We start from the raw sequence: 23,545 nt of genomic DNA on the forward strand, positions 1-23,545 counted from the left end.
TCAATTGCGAAAATTGCGATATTATGTTACCCAAATAAACACGAATCACAAAACTTTATTCTGGAGAAATAAATTTCATTTTTCAATTAACATGATATGGAAAATACCACATCTACTTTCATTATAGACAATTTGGCAACATTGCTAGCAAAATTAATTGTCGGACCCATTATGACCGTTGCGTTTAGATTTTTTGTTACTATGATGAAATAGGCAGTTAGCCGTGTTGCCAACTCGGATTTTAAAAAAATCGTAGGTTGATGAGAAAAATACTTTTTCTATGAATCGAATAAAGAAGTGTAACAGAAAATTAACATAACAAATATAATTAGATTATTAACTTGATTTCCAAGAGGTGAAGTTGTCTGTGGTAGCCATTTTTATTCTATGGGAATTTAAATTTATACATAAGTTTAATAATAAAATATTCGCTATTTATTTTTAAGACACTTTTCGCGAAAAGTAAGTCCATTAGCGTGTTAGGTGATATCGGATTGAATTTATTAATTTTCCGTAAATAGACGTAGGTTTGGCAACGTTCGCAGTTAGATAAATAGTTCGGCAGATTACGTGGACCGGTAACACCCGAAACTTTTGAAGGCGTGGCGAGTTGTCGTTAAAAAAGGCGGAGTTTCAAGCTCGGGGAAGCCATTAAATTATCATCTACCCAACGACAGACGGACACAAAACCTACTAGAGATTTTTTACGTCACACAATCAATATACGAGGCAACATATTCTATCAGATGATCATACAACTGTCATTAGTGAGATTTCTTAATAATTCCGAGTTTTATTGCCAAATTTAGTTGATAAAACTTGTCGGAAATTGGGTGTAAACACATTGATATGCTATCGAATATATTTAATAAAATTATTTTACAAAAATTAAAATACTAAATTGACTTTTTGATTTTTTTTTAATCGTTGACACAAATCAACACTTTTCAATGCCGCACCGTCAGCTAGATGTTCATAAACGTATTTATTTGTGCCTAGAAGAAAATAAATAGAATTGATTTATCTATACAGGGTGATTCGGAAGTTCCAATCAATCAATTTAGAGAGATTTATTTGAAAAAAAGCAGAATCAAGAAACGGGGATAGGAAATCGATAAAATATTATCAAATAAATAAAATAAAGGGAAATCCATTGAAAATATGAAAAAAACTTACGAGGTAACGTCAAAAAATGACAAATTAGAATCTAAGACGTGGCGTTTTCGGTCCACTTGTGGTCGTAGTTTAAAGAAACATTTTTATTATTAATAAAACGCCCTGTATATCACTACGTATATCGATATTCTTATCATAAATTGTTGTTTACATTCTCTATAAACTGATATGATCGAAACTTCCAAACAATTACGTATATTTTTCGAATAACCTCACCTAAATTTGAAGGTTTGACTACTATAATTTGCTTGATGTTCACAACAAAGTCCCCCTCTCCGCCGTTAATTTTCCTTTAAAAAAAATGTTAAAAAATATGAATTTTTGCTACAATAAGAGTCTCCAGAAGAACAAAGATCGAAAAAAAAGCACGTTAGTTACATGCGAAGAATTCCTGAAGGACATTTTTAAAAACAATACCATTGTATCTAATGTCGTAAACATGTATCAGCATTTATTCTATTTTTGTATGAAATAACGTAAACATGTATCAGCACTATTTTACTATAAATAAGATGTTTGTAAACAATTCGATGATATTTAATGTTTATAATTAGTTCGATCTTGAGATTAATTATATTCATATAAATATTCAAAAATAAAGTTTTTAAAAATATATTTCGAAACCCGAAATATATAATTGGCGCAGTCATTCGGATTAGTGCGGTCGCGAGTTTACGCAAAGTGCGATAAAGTTCCGGCTAAGTACTCCAGTACCTCAGCACTAGATCTACGTACTCAACGAGGGACAGGACTTCAGATAGCTGTAAGTGCCAAGTCTCCTTATTATTTTGATTCCTTATTATCCATCCTTATCAGAACTTTGAATAGGGAAGAGATAATTTAATAATTTTAAATATATTATTTTATGAACGATTTTGATAAATTATTAAATACATTCAGTGAGTTAAACTTAAAAGATAATTCAGAATATATAAAAATGGCAACGTCAAATCCAAAAACCCTAAATTGGGATTTATTTAAATTAAAGTTAGAGAATATTAAACCTTATTATGGAAATAAAAATACATTAAATAAATTTATAAATCGATGTGAGAACCTTATAGAGACGTATTCAGTCTATAATGATCAAGATATTAATAATCACGTATTAGAATGCATACAAGAAAAATTGATAGATAAAGCCGAGTTAATGGTGGGAAATAGAATTGAGTTGAATACATGGTTTAAATTAAAAGAAGCCTTGATTCAATGTTTTGCAGATAGGCGTGATTTAGATTGTATTTTACAAGAATTAACGAGAACACGACCATTTAAAAATGAAAATTTAATAGCTTTTGGTAACAGATTGCAATTATTAAAAAGTCAGACTATACAAATTATAAGTAATAATTTAAACTTAGGAGAAATCGATAAAAGATGTCAAATTAATCATTGTGAGAAAACAGCTTTGAACACCTTTATTGCGGGATGTTCAGGCGTTATACGTAACAATATGTACTTAAAAAAGCCTAATTCTCTGGAAGACGCTATGGCTTATGTAGACGAGTTTGAAAATTTCGAAAAACTTTATGGTCAATTTTACGAACCTAAAGTTAAATATAATAATAATAATAATACTAATGTTCAAATGAATCCATCAAGAAATAATAGAAACAATCAACATAACAATTATAATTCTTTCTACCGACAACCTAATAATAACAATCATGACAGATATAATAATTATGATAGAAATAATAATAACTATTATAATGAAAGATACAATAATAATAATAACAATAATTTCCCTAGTCAACCTATAAATGTAAATCCAATACCACAAAGAAGACAAAATTACCCAACGAATGCGCAAATATTTGGTCCTAGGAAAAATGTTTTCCGCCCGAACCAAATACCTGTTAATCGTTTACCTAGACCTGAACCGATGTCAACGACATCAAGAAATTTTTCTGACAGACCAAGTAGACGTATAAATAATAATAATAATTATAATAATAATAATACAAATAATAACAAATATATTAAATCACGAAATGAACCGAATTTTACTTCTGAAGAACTATATAATAATAATTACAAAAATAAAGAAGAAGAAGAAGAAGAAATAATTGATTTTCACCATTTGTTTGAACACGACGAAGATAATGATCGAATTGTAAATTTTCGGAAAGAGCCTCGGAAAAAGAATCAAACATAGAAGAAATAAATTTTACTCCTAATGATGCTTTAACATATTTTGAAAATTTCATAGAATCTAACGAATCAGAACCCAGTGAACAAATAATTGAAATAAATTTCACATCTAATAATTCCTCACCAGAAATAAAAATCAAAGAATCAGAATTAAATCATTGTAAAGAAATAAATGAACAAGTAGAACTAGATCTTAGTAAATTATTTGATAAAGAAGAAAAAGATAAATTAAATGTAACAGAAAAGAATTCACAAGAAAATATTATAATGGTAGAACAAATGAATAATGATACAAAAGGAGAATTAGAATTATTTGATAAAGTGGAATTAAACAATACAGGATTAGATAAAATAAAAATGAATGAAAAGGATAATGAAATTGAAGTAAAAGAAAATGTAATAGAATTAAACAGAGAAATAAATGAAATAAATAATGATATGACAAAGGACGAAAAAGATATAAATGATGTTATAAAAATAGATAATGATATATTAGAAAAAGAATGTTATGTTATAAAACCTGAATTAAATACAAATATATTAGATATACAGAATCAAAGTAATATCATTGATAAAAGAAAAATAAATAATGAAAATGACGAAGTTGAGATTAATTATGAAACAATTAACAAAGAATTTGATAAAAATAATAATGAAATAAGTTCAAAATATTTCAATAGAAAATTAAATGCTATATTAAATGAAAAGATAATAGAAGAACAATTTTGGAAAAATAGATATTATCATTCGTTGAAATGGTACGCAATTCAAGAAATTATAAAATGGATTTTTATACAAAGACTTTTCTTTCTTTTTTATTATTATGTTATAAGAATAGATAAGATTTAGAATTAATGGATAAAAAATAAGTAAAACATAAAAATTAAATTAGTAAACTTTTAGAAACTTTAATAATAAAAACTTATTATTAATTAGAGTATATATAAGAAATTTAATAATATAATCCATAACTTTGTTTATTCAACTAATGGGAAAAGAAAATAATATAAAAAATTCAAATTATAATCAGTATAACATAAATGAATCACTTAAAACAATACCTATAACTTTAAATGAACCCCTTAAAACTCAACCATTTGAAATAAATCAATACGAAATTCACAATTTTAATTATTCAAAAGAAGATTAAAAACTAATTAACGAAAATTATAATTGGCACGAAACTTATAATTGGTGCAAAAAATAAAATAGATATAAATCAATTAATCAAAACAAACCTATGAGTTCAGAAGACGTAGAAAACTTTATTAATAATTGTGAAATGTGTTAAATGAATAAATATAATATAAACCCTTCAATTAAATTTGATTTGATATGTCAATGTTATTAAGATAGTAAATCTTTCATATTCAACAATAATGAGAAAATGTATCTATTTCTCTTACGGTCAAGCATATTCAATGTCAAGTGTGAATGGAACTTCAGTTGTTGATAACATATTAAATTACGTTACTCATCATGGGTTACCTTATAAAATAACAGCTGATTGTGGTTCAGAATTTAAAAATAATGACCTACAAGATTTTTGCAAATTACACAAAATTGAGTTACATTATACCACGTCTAAAAATAGCAATTCTAATTCACCTGTTGAACGTTTTCATTCCAGTTTAATCGAACATTTTAGGTGCATAAAAGAAAATAATAATGATTGGACTCCCAATCAATTGATAAAACACTCAATATTAGCATATAATAATTCAATTCATTCAATAACACAATTTACGCCATTTGAAATTATTAAAGGCCATATAAATAACCCTGATCCATTCGATTTAAACGATCATTTAATAATATCTAATTACATACAAAATCACAAAGAAACCTCCAAATTATTATATGAAAAAATTAAAAATAGAAATGCTAACATTAAAGAAAAAATAATTAATAAGAGAAATGAAAACAGAAACGATCCCCCATCCTATGAAAACCAAAACATAGCCTACATAAAAACAAAATTTCGAGACAAGAAACTACCTAAATTCAAAAAAGCTGAAATTGTAAAAGATTCTGGTATATTATTAGAAACAAACAAAGGGACATATCATAAAAATATAATTAGAAAACCAAAAAACTAAAACAAAAAATTGTTACAGATAATGAAGCTGACAATAGTATTAACGTTACTATTACTTTACAAGATGACCAAAACAGAAGACATAACAGTTTCGAACGTAAATAATTTATTATTACCTATCAATTTAGGAACTAGTAATCTTATACATAGTAAACATACTTTCATATATTATATAGATTTAGAATTCATTCATAAACAAATCAATAATTTAAAACAATATTATTATAACCTAAGAAATAATTTATCTCAAGTGAACGCAACAAATCCTATTTCATACCATAACTTAGCTGAACAATCATTGAGTAGAACAGAAATTTTAATTAACACATTAGATAAAAAATCAGAAAATATTTACCCACATTTAAGATTGAAAAGAGGATTAATAAATGCTGTAGGCAAAATAGATAAATGGCTTTTTGGAACTTTAGATTCGGACGATGAAGAAAGATATAATAACGCTATAAATGTCCTACAACAAAATCAGAAACAAATAATTCACGAAGTTAATTTACAGATATCACTACATAAAAAATTAATTGATCATTATAACGAATCGATTACGACTCTATGGGATAATCAACATAAACTTTTTGATAATATAGAGAAATTTCACATTTCAATTGAAAACAAAATAATAACTTTAAATAATTTTATAACATTTCAAAGTACAATTTCACAAATTAATCTGGATTGTCAGAGTTTAATTACATTGATTGATAATATTGAAAATGCAATAACGTTTTCTAAATTAAATACAATTCATAGCTCAGTTATATCGAGCCAAGAAATTTTAGAAATGATAAAATATTTAAGTACCATTTATAATGAAGAACAAATACCAAAATTTAGTAATATTTTGACATATTATCTCTTTCTTGGTTCACAAGTAACCTTTTCCAAATCCAAAATAATATTTGCTACCCATGTTCCTATCCTAAAACCTAAAACCTATGAATTTTTCCATTTATACCCCGTAATTCAAAACCATACAATATTTATACCTCCGCAACCTTACTTGGCCAGAAGTCAAAAAGAAGTTACTTTCATCAAAGAAGAATGCCCCGAATTAGAAGGAAAATATTATTGTAAAGAAACTTTCAAATTACAAGATGACTGTACTGTTGAACTTTTAAATGGACATTCCGGTAAAAATTGTGTAATTCGTGAAATTAATCTTCAAGAAACAATATTGGAACAAGTAACAAATGATGAACTTTTAGTGATTCCAAATTTTGAAACTGATGTAATTTCTAAATGTGTATCAGACCGCTATTTTAAATTAATGTATCCATCACTTATAAAAATTCCAAAAAATTGTAATATTCAAGTAGGAAGTGAAATTTTCTCAACCAATGTACAAATTAAAAAAGGGAAATCAATAATACTACCGAAATTAAACTTTAAATTTTTGAATAATGAAATTTATAAATCTCCTAATTTAACTAATATAGATTTTAATAAATTGTATGAAATTAATAACATCGCTAAGAATATAAAATCAATTCATGAAATTTATAATCCACAAAGTCATGTATCGATAGAACTATTTACTGTAATCATAATAATTTGTATAATTTTCATAATATTTTGGATAATTCGAAAATATAAATATAAGTTTGTAAGAAAACAGAAAATAGAAGAAATGAAGAAAGAAGACATCGAATTAGAAGAGGAAAGACAACAAAGGATGAAAAATACCTCCGTCATTTTTCATTCTTAGGGATGGAGGAGTTACATGCGAAGAATTCCTGAAGGACATTTTTAAAAACAATACCATTGTATCTAATGTCGTAAACATGTATCAGCATTTATTCTATTTTTGTATGAAATAACGTAAACATGTATCAGCACTATTTTACTATAAATAAGATGTTTGTAAACAATTCGATGATATTTAATGTTTATAATTAGTTCGATCTTGAGATTAATTATATTCATATAAATATTCAAAAATAAAGTTTTTAAAAATATATTTCGAAACCCGAAATATATAATTCGTTCAGGCCTTTATTATGAAGCAAAACTGTGATTTTATACTTTCTACTGATGAGAACTAATCAGATCAAAACCGGTCGATAGATTGTTGCTATAAAAAAAAAAGAAAAACGTGACATCATTACTTTCTCCTGATGAGATCCAAAAAGATCGAAACCGGTCGACGTGCTATGCCTTTCTCCTTACGATCGATAAGATTCACCTCGTAGTTATAGAAAGATTAGATTTTTGTTTCCAAATTATTATTTTCAAAAAAATACGAGCTGATAGTAGAAAATATCTAAATAAATATTAAACTCACCTCGTATATCAAGATTTTTTTTTATTATTTGCAATAACGTGACAAGTTTTGTAAAATTTTAAAATATAGTAAACAATGTTTGTTAAAAAATAAGATTTTTCAACATACCTTGTATACAATTAAAAAAAGTGCTGATAAAGATAAATTTTTTTAATGTACTTACTCTATAGAAATTCCCCCGGTTTCCGTTATGTAGCTTATACGTACATAAAAATAAAGTTTTTCGTCTCTATATTTGAAACTTGTATAATCATCCACGTACAACGTCCCTTCGGCTTCTCCATTCTGAAAAGAAAAGAAACTAGAATTCTAGCGGAGTATTTCGTCTTTAAAAGTCTGGCAACGTTGTTAAAATACATACAGAATCTAAGGTAATGTATAAATCGAACGGATCTGACTGCATATCAGTTGTAGAGTATCGTTTTTCATTTTTTCTTGCTATAATACTGCCTCCTTTATAGAAATATGGCGACTAAAACAAATATCATTTGTGTTGTTTTTTAAATAGTCAATTAAATTGTAATATTTTTTCACTTACTGTATTTATATCAACAGTAATAATCGTCGAACTATCACCGGAGAATATTTTATAAGAATCATCGTCTATCCTGTACCAGTAAATATCTTTAGTACCTGGGAAACTCACATTTACACTTTTAGCTCCTTTATCCATAACAGGTCTAGCCAGAATAGACGAGCCTTCAAAATATTAAACATTTTTGCTTGAATTAAATACAATCAAAAGTATTTTCACCAAAGTTATAAGCAAATAATAAACGTAACCTCTAAATATGATTGAACTATCGTTAATTTGAACTAAAATCCGTTTGGTAGAAAATAAGCCACATCTAGTACAAACATTGACAAATTAAAAATTTTCAATTTTTCTATGACCAGCGTAGAACTATGGTTTATGTTGGCAACCGTTTTATGATATTTGACAATTGACGTTATATATTTCTCATTTCTAGAAAAGTCGTTTATGTTACAAATATTTTTGATTTTTAATTTCTTTAATACTCTCAGATAGTTTATAAGTGAGATTTGTGTATTTTATACATATTATGCCATCAAATTGTTGAAAAAACTTTCTTGAATTGCGAAATTGGACTTGGATTTCAAACATAAAATCAACCGTAAGTCAAATAAAAAATTATAATAACATGATTTATATTGATTAGCTAGTTAAAATAAATACTAAAACTAATTTCATACAAACAAATATCATATATATTTGTATGTTTATTGCTAGAAATGTTTATATAGTATTGTATTTAAAAAAACGACAACTATAAGGCTACTTATTGGAAGTTTATATCAGTTTTACAATATAAGGATGATTTTCACGTAATAACTGAAATTCCATGTGATTTTCCATTAGTAAAATTGATTCTATAAGTGGTTATACACAGGATGTAACATAAATAAGTGAAAACGTTTCAACTTGAGCTTAAAATATTGAGATTGAGATGGAATATGAATTGCAGGTTGTTTTAATTAGAAAAATTTAAAAACTTCATAAATACTAAAACTAATTTCACACAAACAAAAATCATATATATTTGTATGTTTATTATGGCTAGAAATGTTTATATAGTATTTATTTAAAAAAAGTACAACTATAAGGGTGCTTATTGGAAGTTTATATCAGTTTTACAATATAAGGATGATTTTTACGTATTAACTGAAATTCCATGTGATTTTCCACTAGTACAATTGATTCTATAAGTGGTGATATACAGGATGTAACTTAAATAAGTGAAAACGTTTCAACTTGAGCTTAAAATATTGAGATTGAGATGAATATGAATTGCAGGTTGTTTTAATTAGAAAAATTTAAAAACTTCATGTACCCAGTACTTTGAAATTATTTGCTACGTTTTTATCATGTTTGATAGGGACTGTAAACCGCAAAAAATGATTTCGAATGTTCAATTTGTTCAAGAAATTTCAATATTTCAACCTCAAGACTTGACAAATAAAATGTTTTTAATTATTAACGAAACATGCTACGTTATTTATTGTTCTTTGGTATTTTTGATATTTTTCGATTATAAATCACTACTTGCAACTTGTTTTTCCTTTTTGGAAACAACATTTAGCAGAAAGAGATCAACAACTTCACTTAATTTTCAAAAAATATTACAAATATCATATTTTTTCATAAAAGCTGTTCATTAACTCACCGATTCCTACCGGATACATTCAATATACTCACCCAACAAAATATGATAGTCCTGATTTGTAATTCCTGGATATTCGTAGAATATAGGCCTTACAACTGGATCCCCAGTAATGGTGTGCTCGTAAAACAAAGTATACCACATTGGTATGTGACTATATCTCACTTCCATAGCGTTCCGGATAACATTTTGAACGTCTTTCTCGAATAGATAGGGTTCCCTTCGTCCGACGGTGTTCGAGGCATGTCCTCTGAAGAAAGGCAACCATATAGCGGCCTAAAACAAAATTATAACCATCCGAGCGTCACTTGGATCTTTATTAACTCACTTGGTACCATCTTTGAAGTAGTTCCGCGGTAGGTTCGTCGAAAAACCCACCGACGTCTGCTCCGCAAAAAACCAAACCGACTATATTTGATAGGAGGCACTCGGAGTAACTGATCTGTAGGTACGGCCAATCGGCGGTATTGTCTCCCGTCCACATGGCGGCGTAACGTTGACTTCCGGCAAAAGTGGAACGCGTCAAAATGAACGGTCTAATCGTACCGTTATCTCTATCCATCAATCCTTTGTGGGTACTCATAGTCTACAATTAATATTCGCGTATAAATCGATTTAAATTATTAGTACGTTAATTCGTACGTGAAGTAAACCGTAAATGTTGTGTACGTCTCTGTGTTGAACTTCTCCGTAGTGTAGAACGTCGTACGGCAAACTTTTTTCGGTCGAATCGTCGAATACTGACGGTTCGTTCATGTCGTTCCAAATACCGGCCAAAGTCGAGGTGGAATTCACAAATTTGTCGTAGCTATACCAATTTGAGTAATAATTTCGAGCTTCCGGATTGAGGAAGTCGATGTAACTCGACTCACCGGGCCAACAATTACCTGAAATTGTCAATTAGACATCATAGACGAGGATGACACATATTAATGCCGGTAGACTTTAATATAAATATACAGAAGATGGCAGAAGTCTATAGACATCGACAGATATTCATAGAAAGCGATAGACACTTCTAGAAATGTTTATAGACATTGATTAGAATTGACAGAAGGTGGTAGAAGTCTATAGACATCGACAGATATTCATAGAAAGCGATAGACACTTCTAGAAATGTTTATAGACATTGATTAGAATTGACAGAAGGTGGTAGAAGTCTATAGACATCGACAGATATTCATAGAAAGCGATAGACACTTCTAGAAATGTTTATAGACATTGATTAGAATTGACAGAAGGTGTTAGAAGTCTATAGACATCGACAGATATTCATAGAAAGCGATAGACACTTCTAGAAATGTTTATAGACATTGATCAGAATTGACAGAAGGTGGTAGAAGTCTATAGACATCGACAGATATTCATAGAAAGCGATAGACACTTCTAGAAATGTTCATAGACATTGATCAGAATTGACAGAAGGTGGTAGAAGTCTATAGACATCGACAGATATTCATAGAAAGCGATAGACACTTCTAGAAATGTTCATAGACATTGATTAGAATTGACAGAAGGTGGTAGAAGTCTATAGACATCGACAGATATTCATAGAAAGCGATAGACACTTCTAGAAATGTTTATAGACATTGATCAGAATTGACAGAAGGTGGTAGAAGTCTATAGACATCGACAGATATTCATAGAAAGCGATAGACACTTCTAGAAATGTTTATAGACATTGATTAGAATTGACAGAAGGTGGTAGAAGTCTATAGACATCGACAGATATTCATAGAAAGCGATAGACACTTCTAGAAATGTTTATAGACATTGATTAGAATTGACAGAAGGTGGTAGAAGTCTATAGACATCGACAGATATTCATAGAAAGCGATAGACACTTCTAGAAATGTTTATAGACATTGATTAGAATTGACAGAAGGTGGTAGAAGTCTATAGACATCGACAGATATTCATAGAAAGCGATAGACACTTCTAGAAATGTTTATAGACATTGATTAGAATTGACAGAAGGTGGTAGAAGTCTATAGACATCGACAGATATTCATAGAAAGCGATAGACACTTCTAGAAATGTTTATAGACATTGATCAGAATTGACAGAAGGTGGTAGAAGTCTATAGACATCGACAGATATTCATAGAAAGCGATAGACACTTCTAGAAATGTTCATAGACATTGATCAGAATTGACAGAAGGTGGTAGAAGTCTATAGACATCGACAGATATTCATAGAAAGCGATAGACACTTCTAGAAATGTTCATAGACATTGATCAGAATTGACAGAAGGTGGTAGAAGTCTATAGACATCGACAGATATTCATAGAAAGCGATAGACACTTCTAGAAATGTTCATAGACATTGATCAGAATTGACAGAAGGTGGTAGAAGTCTATAGACATCGACAGATATTCATAGAAAGCGATAGACACTTCTAGAAATGTTCATAGACATTGATTAGAATTGACAGAAGGTGGTAGAAGTCTATAGACATCGACAGATATTCATAGAAAGCGATAGACACTTCTAGAAATGTTCATAGACATTGATTAGAATTGACAGAAGGTGGTAGAAGTCTATAGACATCGACAGATATTCATAGAAAGCGATAGACACTTCTAGAAATGTTTATAGACATTGATCAGAATTGACAGAAGGTGGTAGAAGTCTATAGACATCGACAGATATTCATAGAAAGCGATAGACACTTCTAGAAATGTTTATAGACATTGATTAGAATTGACAGAAGGTGGTAGAAGTCTATAGACATCGACAGATATTCATAGAAAGCGATAGACACTTCTAGAAATGTTTATAGACATTGATTAGAATTGACAGAAGGTGGTAGAAGTCTATAGACATCGACAGATATTCATAGAAAGCGATAGACACTTCTAGAAATGTTTATAGACATTGATTAGAATTGACAGAAGGTGTTAGAAGTCTATAGACATCGACAGATATTCATAGAAAGCGATAGACACTTCTAGAAATGTTTATAGACATTGATTAGAATTGACAGAAGGTGGTAGAAGTCTATAGACATCGACAGATATTCATAGAAAGCGATAGACACTTCTAGAAATGTTCATAGACATTGATTAGAATTGACAGAAGGTGGTAGAAGTCTATAGACATCGACAGATATTCATAGAAAGCGATAGACACTTCTAGAAATGTTTATAGACATTGATTAGAATTGACAGAAGGTGGTAGAAGTCTATAGACATCGACAGATATTCATAGAAAGCGATAGACACTTCTAGAAATGTTTATAGACATTGATTAGAATTGACAGAAGGTGTTAGAAGTCTATAGACATCGACAGATATTCATAGAAAGCGATAGACACTTCTAGAAATGTTTATAGACATTGATTAGAATTGACAGAAGGTGGTAGAAGTCTATAGACATCGACAGATATTCATAGAAAGCGATAGACACTTCTAGAAATGTTCATAGACATTGATTAGAATTGACAGAAGGTGGTAGAAGTCTATAGACATCGACAGATATTCATAGAAAGCGATAGACACTTCTAGAAATGTTTATAGACATTGATTAGAATTGACAGAAGGTGTTAGAAGTCTATAGACATCGACAGATATTCATAGAAAGCGATAGACACTTCTAGAAATGTTTATAGACATTGATTAGAATTGACAGAAGGTGTTAGAAGTCTATAGACATCGACAGATATTCATAGAAAGCGATAGACACTTCTAGAAATGTTTATAGACATTGATTAGAATTGACAGAAGGTGTTAGAAGTCTATAGACATCGACAGATATTCATAGAAAGCGATAGACACTTCTAGAAATGTTTATAGACATTGATTAGAATTGACAGAAGGTGGTAGAAGTCTATAGACATCGACAGATATTCATAGAAAGCGATAGACACTTCTAGAAATGTTTATAGACATTGATTAGAATTGACAGAAGGTGGTAGAAGTCTATAGACATCGACAGATATTCATAGAAAGCGATAGACACTTCTAGAAATGTTTATAGACATTGATTAGAATTGACAGAAGGTGGTAGAAGTCTATAGACATCGACAGATATTCATAGAAAGCGATAGACACTTCTAGAAATGTTTATAGACATTGATTAGAATTGACAGAAGGTGGTAGAAGTCTATAGACATCGACAGATATTCATAGAAAGCGATAGACACTTCTAGAAATGTTTATAGACATTGATTAGAATTGACAGAAGGTGGTAGAAGTCTATAGACATCGACAGATATTCATAGAAAGCGATAGACACTTCTAGAAATGTTTATAGACATTGATTAGAATTGACAGAAGGTGGTAGAAGTCTATAGACATCGACAGATATTCATAGAAAGCGATAGACACTTCTAGAAATGTTTATAGACATTGATTAGAATTGACAGAAGGTGGTAGAAGTCTATAGACATCGACAGATATTCATAGAAAGCGATAGACACTTCTAGAAATGTTTATAGACATTGATTAGAATTGACAGAAGGTGGTAGAAGTCTATAGACATCGACAGATATTCATAGAAAGCGATAGACACTTCTAGAAATGTTCATAGACATTGATTAGAATTGACAGAAGGTGGTAGAAGTCTATAGACATCGACAGATATTCATAGAAAGCGATAGACACTTCTAGAAATGTTCATAGACATTGATTAGAATTGACAGAAGGTGGTAGAAGTCTATAGACATCGACAGATATTCATAGAAAGCGATAGACACTTCTAGAAATGTTTATAGACATTGATCAGAATTGACAGAAGGTGGTAGAAGTCTATAGACATCGACAGATATTCATAGAAAGCGATAGACACTTCTAGAAATGTTCATAGACATTGATCAGAATTGACAGAAGGTGGTAGAAGTCTATAGACATCGACAGATATTCATAGAAAGCGATAGACACTTCTAGAAATGTTCATAGACATTGATTAGAATTGACAGAAGGTGGTAGAAGTCTATAGACATCGACAGATATTCATAGAAAGCGATAGACACTTCTAGAAATGTTCATAGACATTGATTAGAATTGACAGAAGGTGGTAGAAGTCTATAGACATCGACAGATATTCATAGAAAGCGATAGACACTTCTAGAAATGTTTATAGACATTGATCAGAATTGACAGAAGGTGGTAGAAGTCTATAGACATCGACAGATATTCATAGAAAGCGATAGACACTTCTAGAAATGTTTATAGACATTGATTAATATTGAGACAAAATGGTGGGAGTGTATAGACATTGGCTCATCTATAGAGAGTGTTAGAGACGCCTAGAAAGATTTATAGACTTTGATAGACAAAGAAAACGTTCACAAATATTGCCAGATATCGAAAAAAAAATAATATTCATAGATATTGATAGACGCCGTTGGATATTGATAGAAATTTATTAGTTTTTGAAAAGTGCGCGCAACACGATCGATCTAAAATGTACTAACCAACGTAATCGGTTCCGTTCGACCATCGTACGAAATATTTATCTTTGGCTCCTTCGTAAACTGGATAATTTTCATCGACTTTAATATGAGGATCAATAATCGCCACCAACTTTTTATTCGTTCCGGATATGTTTGCTTGAAATTGGATCGGATCCGAATAATTGACCGGGTTCCAAGTGAAATACTTTTTCTCGTCGGTGTAATCGATGTCCAGCCAAATGGCGTCTAGCGGAAAATGGTTCCGGCTCATCGAAGTGACGACGTTCCAAGCGTCTTCTTGTGTAAAATACGACCAACGACACTGGTGGTAACCGAGGGTCCACAACTGAAGGAGAAATATCGTGAAAACGCGATCGGAAACAAAAAAAAAATTTCGGTACCTGAGGCATGTGCGCGACGCCTGTCAATCCGGTAAACTGTCTAACGACCGCCTTCGGCGTATCGCCGAGTAAAATGAACAAATCCAACGTGCCGCTTTCCGCCATGAAATAAACGTAACCGGAAGTCGAATTGTACCACAGATCCACCCATTGTTCGGCGGCGTTGTGTAAAAATATACCGGAAGTGTGTTTTTCGCTGGAAAAAACGATTTAGTACACATCGGTCGAGCGAGTGATCATCGAAGTTCACTCACGAATGTCCGTAAACGACCGGAACTGTTCCGTATAAAGGGCCGAGCCCGTTGGCCGGGTAATTGGCGTTATCCGAATTTCTGTTTCTGTAAGGATCCGATAAAACCTTTCCGGACGAATCCTTCGTAACTGGCAACTCTAATTTGACGGCGTGATGGTGGAGACCGTACAGTTGGATGATATCGGAAAATTCGGCGACGAATCCGAAAGCGTTATCCACCTGCAATTATGTACGACAAAACAGAATGGACTAGACCGCCATTTTGACCCTCGAAAAGTGGATTTATTGATAAAATTAGAGCAAAGGTTTTGTCGTAGCGTAACGCCTTCGAAAAGGTGTCTAAAGTACGTGTTGTTGGTAAATTTCGGCACCATTCTATATTTATAACGAACCTTCGTCGATCCAGACTTCGACATCGTGACCAAAAATACGACACGAAGCGAATAAAACCCCATCATATCGACCGGATATAACGGTAAAACCACGGGATATTGATGCTGCTGTAGTTTCGGGCGAAATTCTATCGGCGCTGGTGACGTAAGCAGGCGATTAATGCGTTACAACAAAATATTTCGCTTTTAAATGGCGGTAAATTGCAAAATTCTTGTTGCTATGTGCCCGATAATTGAAAAATTTAAACCCAACATCGTTTTTCGACCCATTAACAGATTTTTTTGCCTTGATGTAAACGCTCTTCGATTGTTTGATGACTCTTATCGAGTTTAATGACTATTTTTGATTATCTAAGTACTGTTGATGATGTTTTGTTTGTATTTTTAATTTTTGAATTGACACCACCGTCTCGTCGAAACTTGTATCGAGCCGTAACGGTGTAGTCGGTAAGGTTGTCCAAAGGAGTGTTACGAACAAACCCGCGTACAGGTGTACAGGTGGAGCTAATATAAGCGTGTTAAAATGTACTTACCTGACTGAATACCAAATTTTCCCCTACGAAAACTATTTCCAAAATATCCTCATAATAAAATTCTACCTTGAACGAAGTTCCTGATGTTATAACAACTTTGAGAGATCCATCTTTTGGCGATAATGTTACTAAATCAGCGTTTGATTTGTCTACGACGACTCTAGTAATATTTTGAAATGTTTTGTTATTTTGAATATTATTTATTTAATAAAAATGAACTTTGTGTTTACCCTATTTTGGTATTGCGAACTAAACTGATAAATAAAGAAATATAAAAACTAATTCATGCTCAAACTTACTCTAAAACATCTGGTTCTTTAAATAAAACGTCTTTCAATTCATATCTTGTTTTATTTTTTTCCGTAACCTTTACTCTTACTGTATAATTTTCAAGAATAGTTAATTTCAAATTAAGTTCTTGTTTATCTTTATTAACTAATGGAATTGTGACCACATTGTTATCTTCACTAATTTCATCAAACTGGGGACTAAATTGCACTGGTTCAATGTTTCTCAGTTCGCTAAAATGTTTTAAATAACTAATTAAAGAAAATATTCCATAACTGAATTTATTTAAAGCATAGTTTGACTTTTCTTCTTCTCTTTTATCGTTGGTCGTATTTCCTCGAAACATATTTCTACTATGTAGGCAACCAACATTTCAAGATCATTCATATTATAATTTTTGTATTTATCGTTTAATTTCAATTTTGTTTATAACGAAATAAAAATAAAATTAGTATAAAAATCCTATTCCAATAGTCAAAATGTTTATAATTGTATTTATTCGTCTGAAAAATCCAATCATAAGCGCTGCATAACCTTATCAACCGAGGCCTTTCTAATTTAAAAGAAGAAGTATAGCACATGTCCGTTTATTATTGATGTAAAAGTCATTTTAATAGATTCATTTCATAGTTCAAGAGCAATAGTTTTCATTATTCAGGACTTACTTGCAAAAATTGATGTCTTTACATGATTTATAAATGTCTGTTGAACCATAATTAAGAAACAATAGGAGCATTAATAACCTGTAAGGAAAAAAATGGACTAACTTATTATGAGGTATGTAGTTTACAACGTACTTATTTCGTTTTATTTGACATAGTTTTCAATATCTCTGAATTATGTGTTTGTTACTTCGTATAATAATTAAATAACAATCGTTAATACATACCTTAACATTGTTAAGACGAAATTAGAGTTGAAAATATCTGTTATACTTTAATGAATCCAGATTAAGTTTCTGAATGGTGTTTACTCTAATTTTTAATAATTACTGGAAAATATTATAATAAAAAGTTGTTTTTATCACACTTTTATCTCCCCCCGATGATGCATCATTATCGAAAAATTAATTTGTAAGATATACAGAGTGGAGTCAATATGAAAACTCTTCCCGCTTGATATCTTTTAATAAATAATTTGTTTATGTAATTCTTCTGACCCCTCTATCGTCTGCTCACATGATTAAATAGAAATTCTTTACATTTATGAGGAAATTTTTTCTTATAATTATATTAATGGTTATGTTGTTATCTAAGTCAGATTTTTATAAATTTCAATCTGTATATTACCAACTCAAGTTATTTCGTTTAAAAGAGGAAATAACAAACACTCTATATGAAGTTAATAATTTTTTTATCGTTTGTAAATAATATAAATAACACTTGAGTGCATTGATAAATGGTTATGAAACAGCAGAATTTGACCTTCGATTTTATTTGCCAAGATAAAGTTCATAGAAAAACGAATATCCTAATCTAAAGTACTGTTTATTTTTGTATAAAATATGTCCCAACGAAAAATATCTACCTTAAATAAATGCAATAAAAAATTTCAAATTCGTAGTTTCATTCCAAAATCCTTTGTATGATAAAAATATTTTAAATTATGGCAACACCGCTATGTAAACGTTTTTAAAACCTTTAGTACCCGTAACCACAGATCTACATGTATGTGCTTTAAACTGTTCAGATCAGTTGTTTTCTTATATTGTCTAATTTTAATCATCTATGATTCTTCTTTTTTAGTAAGTATACATCAATCTCGGAGGTTGACCATCTACCCGAAATTATTAAATTGAATTTGAAATCTTTTGTTTCTTATAAAATATGTGATTTACAAAAACATTTTGAGTGATTAATATTATAGCTAATCATTTTTATTTAAATTTGTTCATGCTTAGATAAGCTGTAGTTCATTTGGTTGGTACTAAGTTCTTCTTTTTTTAGTTGGTCTTCATATTATCAACTGATCATTTACCTATACATTATATTATGTTTTGGAATCTCGAAATTTCTTATAAAATTTGATTTAAAATATCGTTTATGCTTGAAACAGAATTTTTGGAGATAAATATCACAACGAATAATATTTATTTTAAATTCTTAATACTTAAATCGACTTAATTACAAACATGAATGAAGGTAAGGGTAGTTATACGAGGAAAAAATAAATAACAAATTTTTCGATAGTTTTTATTGTTTTTTTCCTCAAAAATCAACATAACCTAAATTACAATCGCACTAAACTTTAGCGTATTTTCTCCCAACGATTGCTTTCACAAAAATTTTCAAAAAAACAACCAAAATAACCACAATCCCTATCAACATAACTGTATGATTAAAATTAAATTCGATCTTCTTTTCCACCACGAGCCTTATTGTACCGGCCAGTTCGTCATGTTGCCAACAACTGTAAACATTCGAATCCGATATTTTCGCTCGATTAATACGAATTCTATCAGTGATTGTAATAAAAATCCTCCCTTTAGATTCGGAAGATATTATTTCCGGTATTAACTTTTTACTACCGATTTGCCATTGAATCGGCGAATCGGTGTTCAAGCTCCCGGGACAACTTAATATTATACTTTTGCCTTTCACCCCGTATATAACTTGTCTTGCTACCGGGGGCTCCAGTGGGGGAAGAGGCTGTAACATCGAGTAAATACCCGCCGAATTATTAGCCTGAAATAGGTGTTTAGAAATTTATCACATTTTTGAATGATTTTTGGTCTAATCTGAATCACCTTTTCTATGACGTTACCATGTTTATCCTTAACTAGAAAAATTTCATTCGTGGGGCATTTTAATTTGCAAAACCCGGTGATTATTTCGTTGTTTCTTGTTCGTACAGGTGGCAGTTCACCGATACTTATCGGCATTATGTGAGAATTACAAGGTATGCCAAATTTAAAAACGTTAAATAATTCAAAATCTGCATTTTGAACTGTTCTGATAGTTTTGTTATGACTAACGCTGAAATTAGTATTGATTTCGTTCTCTTTTGAGGTTGTACTTTTAGTTTCTTTTGAATAAACGCTACAATAACCTAAGAAACCAATAAAAAATATAAATATATTTCAAAACGACTGTTTTTTTATTTCTTACACTTTATTTAATCGATGAGAGATCAAAAACAGATAAATCCAGTTCTTATCAACATACATTGTAAACTTTTATCAAGTTGGAGTTTCTAATGGGGCTAAGATCAAGAGGAGATTACGTAAGTACATACAAAAGTCATGTAAGTATAACTATAACACACTTTTTGAAAAACACTGTAGATATTCATTTTCGAATACAATGACAACTAATATATGATGAATTAACTTCAAATATTTAAAACTGGTTAGATTAAAAAGTTGTAGATAATCAGAATTACAACATACCTTAATAATGTCACTCGTTGAAAATTTTTAAGCAACATTTTATCAAATATTTTGAACATATTAAACTTGATTTTGTTGGTTAAATAATCTCACAAATTATATCCACATACTTTTAATAATATTGATGGAATTTTTATTATTAAAACAACAAAAACAATAACAGAATATCAGACAATTCACAACAATGAGAACAATAACAAAATATTACATAAATCACAACAAGACCGGAATTACAACATACCTTAATAATGTCTCTCGTTGAAAATTTTTAAGCAACATTTTATCAAATATTTTGAACATATTAAACTTGATTTTGTTGGTTAAATAATCTCACAAATTATATCCACATACTTTTAATAATATTGATGGAATTTTTATTATCAAAACAACAAAAACAATAACAGAATATCAGACAATTCACAACAAAGAGAACAATAACAAAATATTACATAAATCACAACAAGACCGGAATTACAACATACCTTAATAATGTCACTGTTGAAAATTTTTAAGCAACATTTTATCAAATATTTTGAACATATTAAACTTGATTTTGTTGGTTAAATAATCTCACAAATTATATCCACATACTTTTAATAATATTGATGGAATTTTTATTATCAAAACAACAATGAGAACAATAACAGAATATCAGACAATTCACAACAATGAGAACAATAACAAAATATTACATAAATCACAACAAGACCGGAATTACAACATACCTTAATAATGTCTCTCGTTGAAAATTTTTAAGCAACATTTTATCAAATATTTTGAACATATTAAACTTGATTTTGTTGGTTAAATAATTTCACAAATTATATCCACATACTTTTAATAATATTGATGGAATTTTTATTATCCAAACAACAAAAACAATAACAGAATATCAGACAATTCACAACAATGAGAACAATAACAAAATATTACATAAATCACAACAAGACCGGAATTACAACATACCTTAATAATGTCTCTCGTTGAAAATTTTTAAGCAACATTTTATCAAATATTTTGAACATATTAAACTTGATTTTGTTGGTTAAATAATCTCACAAATTATATCCACATACTTTTAATAATATTGATGGAATTTTTATTATTAAAACAACAAAAACAATAACAGAATATCAGACAATTCACAACAATGAGAACAATAACAAAATATTACATAAATCACAACAAGACCGGAATTACAACATACCTTAATAATGTCTCTCGTTGAAAATTTTTAAGCAACATTTTATCAAATATTTTGAACATATTAAACTTGATTTTGTTGGTTAAATAATTTCACAAATTATATCCACATACTTTTAATAATATTGATGGAATTTTTATTATCAAAACAACAAAAACAATAACAGAATATCAGACAATTCACAACAATGAGAACAATAACAAAATATTACATAAATCACAACAAGACCGGAATTACAACATACCTTAATAATGTCTCTCGTTGAAAATTTTTAAGCAACATTTTATCAAATATTTTGAACATATTAAACTTGATTTTGTTGGTTAAATAATCTCACAAATTATATCCACATACTTTTAATAATATTGATGGAATTTTTATTATTAAAACAACAAAAACAATAACAGAATATCAGACAATTCACAACAATGAGAACAATAACAAAATATTACATAAATCACAGCAAACAACTCTACTGTCAAAAAAGTTGGTAGCAAAATGGCGGATTTTTATGACAACCATAGAACTAAAAGATAATTATATGATTTGTATTGACAGATTTGTTTGTGGATTACAATTAGAATAAATTTCGAACAAGTAGGGTTATGTAAAACGCGTCAACTCTAAATTATGTATATGAACAGAATCAATTTAGGGATCGAATCTATATGACGCGAATATGGAACAAAAATTCAGAACCGAGTGAATAATTTATTAAGTGAGCTCTATGGACGTTATGTAATATTTGATGATATTCATACACTTCGATGGCCTTCGGATAGTGTAGTGGTAACATTAAGTTTAATATTATTGATCGATGATTCATATATACTTACCTAATTTATGTTTTTTACCGACAATTCCGCAAGTACTACACGTGGACCAATCAGACCATTCAGTATCTAAAACTAAATTGTACTCGTTTAAATATTCTGGTACTTTGGGATAAGGACCCAGCGGTGCTTGTTGATTGTGCACGGCATCAAAATTACTGTCATTAACACTGATCACTGTTAAAAAATAGGGAGCAGTAGCGGCTTCGCCCAAAGTACACATATATTGACCAGAATGAGTGCTGTCTAAATTATAAATATGTAAAGTTTTTTCTTTCGGTGATAGTATAATATTTTCATGAAATTCAACTGGTTCCAAATGTAAACCGTCTAGAAAAATAAACAAAGAGAGGTTAGGACGAGGTATGAATCTACTAATGACCTGAGTTTATAACCTTTGGCAGCCCATTGCCAAACAACTAATTCCATTAGTTCGGCTTCTAGAGGACTAACGCATATTTTACATTCTAATTTCACATTTCCACCCTCAAACCCCAAAATCGCTTCTGGAGATAACGACAAATTATCTCCGATATAATTTTGTTGAGCTCTTAAACAAGAATAGTAATTTTCCCATAAGTCCTCGTTGATTTTTAAATATTTTGGATTCGTTCCTGGATAATCTGAAGCGATATGTCCTAAAAAATTTAGAGATTTCTCGCTACTTTGAGTCCTGTAAACCTCGGAAGCCTTTTGACGAAGCTTTTTCAATGAATCACCAAATAAAGCGATAGTTTGGGTGAGAAGTAACATGGAAATTGCTATTTGGATATAATGCATTGTTTGACAGACGATAAATTGAAAATCTGATCAACAAATTTGACAATCAATATGTAACGGGTCCTAAAAGGGTAAGTATAAAGATAATTGGCGCCTCTTGTCAATTGTCACTGTCAACGGGAGTTGATCTCGGTTGTGAGAAATACCAGCCATTTTTATCTGATGGCGTCA

At 29.9% G+C, this 23,545-nt stretch overlaps 2 protein-coding genes across 2 annotated transcripts; both read right to left on the reverse strand.

Annotated features, from left to right (window-relative positions):
* Positions 1–831: 831 nt before the first annotated feature.
* On the reverse strand, positions 832–18,700 carry LOC130445108 (neutral alpha-glucosidase AB-like). Its single transcript, XM_056780620.1, has 15 exons — positions 18,059–18,700; positions 17,835–17,912; positions 17,181–17,402; positions 16,882–17,041; positions 15,958–16,175; positions 15,704–15,899; positions 15,324–15,648; positions 10,550–10,794; positions 10,236–10,493; positions 9,943–10,183; positions 8,263–8,423; positions 8,086–8,196; positions 7,888–8,009; positions 1,393–1,466; positions 832–995 (listed from the first exon to the last, which is right to left on the reverse strand). The coding sequence occupies exons 1-15, from the start codon at positions 18,064–18,066 to the stop codon at positions 889–891; spliced, it is 2,526 nt and encodes an 841-aa protein (XP_056636598.1). The 5' UTR covers positions 18,067–18,700; the 3' UTR covers positions 832–888.
* A 656-nt stretch (positions 18,701–19,356) lies between these two features.
* On the reverse strand, positions 19,357–23,384 carry LOC130445888 (uncharacterized). Its single transcript, XM_056781776.1, has 4 exons — positions 22,990–23,384; positions 22,590–22,924; positions 19,916–20,236; positions 19,357–19,853 (listed from the first exon to the last, which is right to left on the reverse strand). The coding sequence occupies exons 1-4, from the start codon at positions 23,372–23,374 to the stop codon at positions 19,410–19,412; spliced, it is 1,485 nt and encodes a 494-aa protein (XP_056637754.1). The 5' UTR covers positions 23,375–23,384; the 3' UTR covers positions 19,357–19,409.
* Between the last annotated feature and the right edge of the window lie 161 nt (positions 23,385–23,545).

Source organism: Diorhabda sublineata, chromosome 6 (genome assembly GCF_026230105.1).
Source record: "Diorhabda sublineata isolate icDioSubl1.1 chromosome 6, icDioSubl1.1, whole genome shotgun sequence".
NCBI lineage: Eukaryota > Metazoa > Arthropoda > Insecta > Coleoptera > Chrysomelidae > Diorhabda > Diorhabda sublineata.

Bases quoted from the DNA above. Each gene is read 5' to 3' on its own strand.
- LOC130445888 (XM_056781776.1), bottom strand. From the start codon at position 23,374: ATGCATTATATCCAAATAGCAATTTCCATGTTACTTCTCACCCAAACT. The intron at 22,925-22,989 runs GTTATAAACTCA...TTATTTTTCTAG, and splicing joins TTGGCAATGGGCTGCCAAAG to ACGGTTTACATTTGGAACCA. The intron at 19,854-19,915 runs GTGATTCAGATT...CACCTATTTCAG, and splicing joins ATGGTAACGTCATAGAAAAG to GCTAATAATTCGGCGGGTAT.
- LOC130445108 (XM_056780620.1), bottom strand. The intron at 10,795-15,323 runs GTTAGTACATTT...TGACAATTTCAG, and splicing joins GAACGGAACCGATTACGTTG to GTAATTGTTGGCCCGGTGAG. The intron at 996-1,392 runs GTGAGGTTATTC...ATTTTCTTCTAG, and splicing joins AGTCAAACCTTCAAATTTAG to GCACAAATAAATACGTTTAT.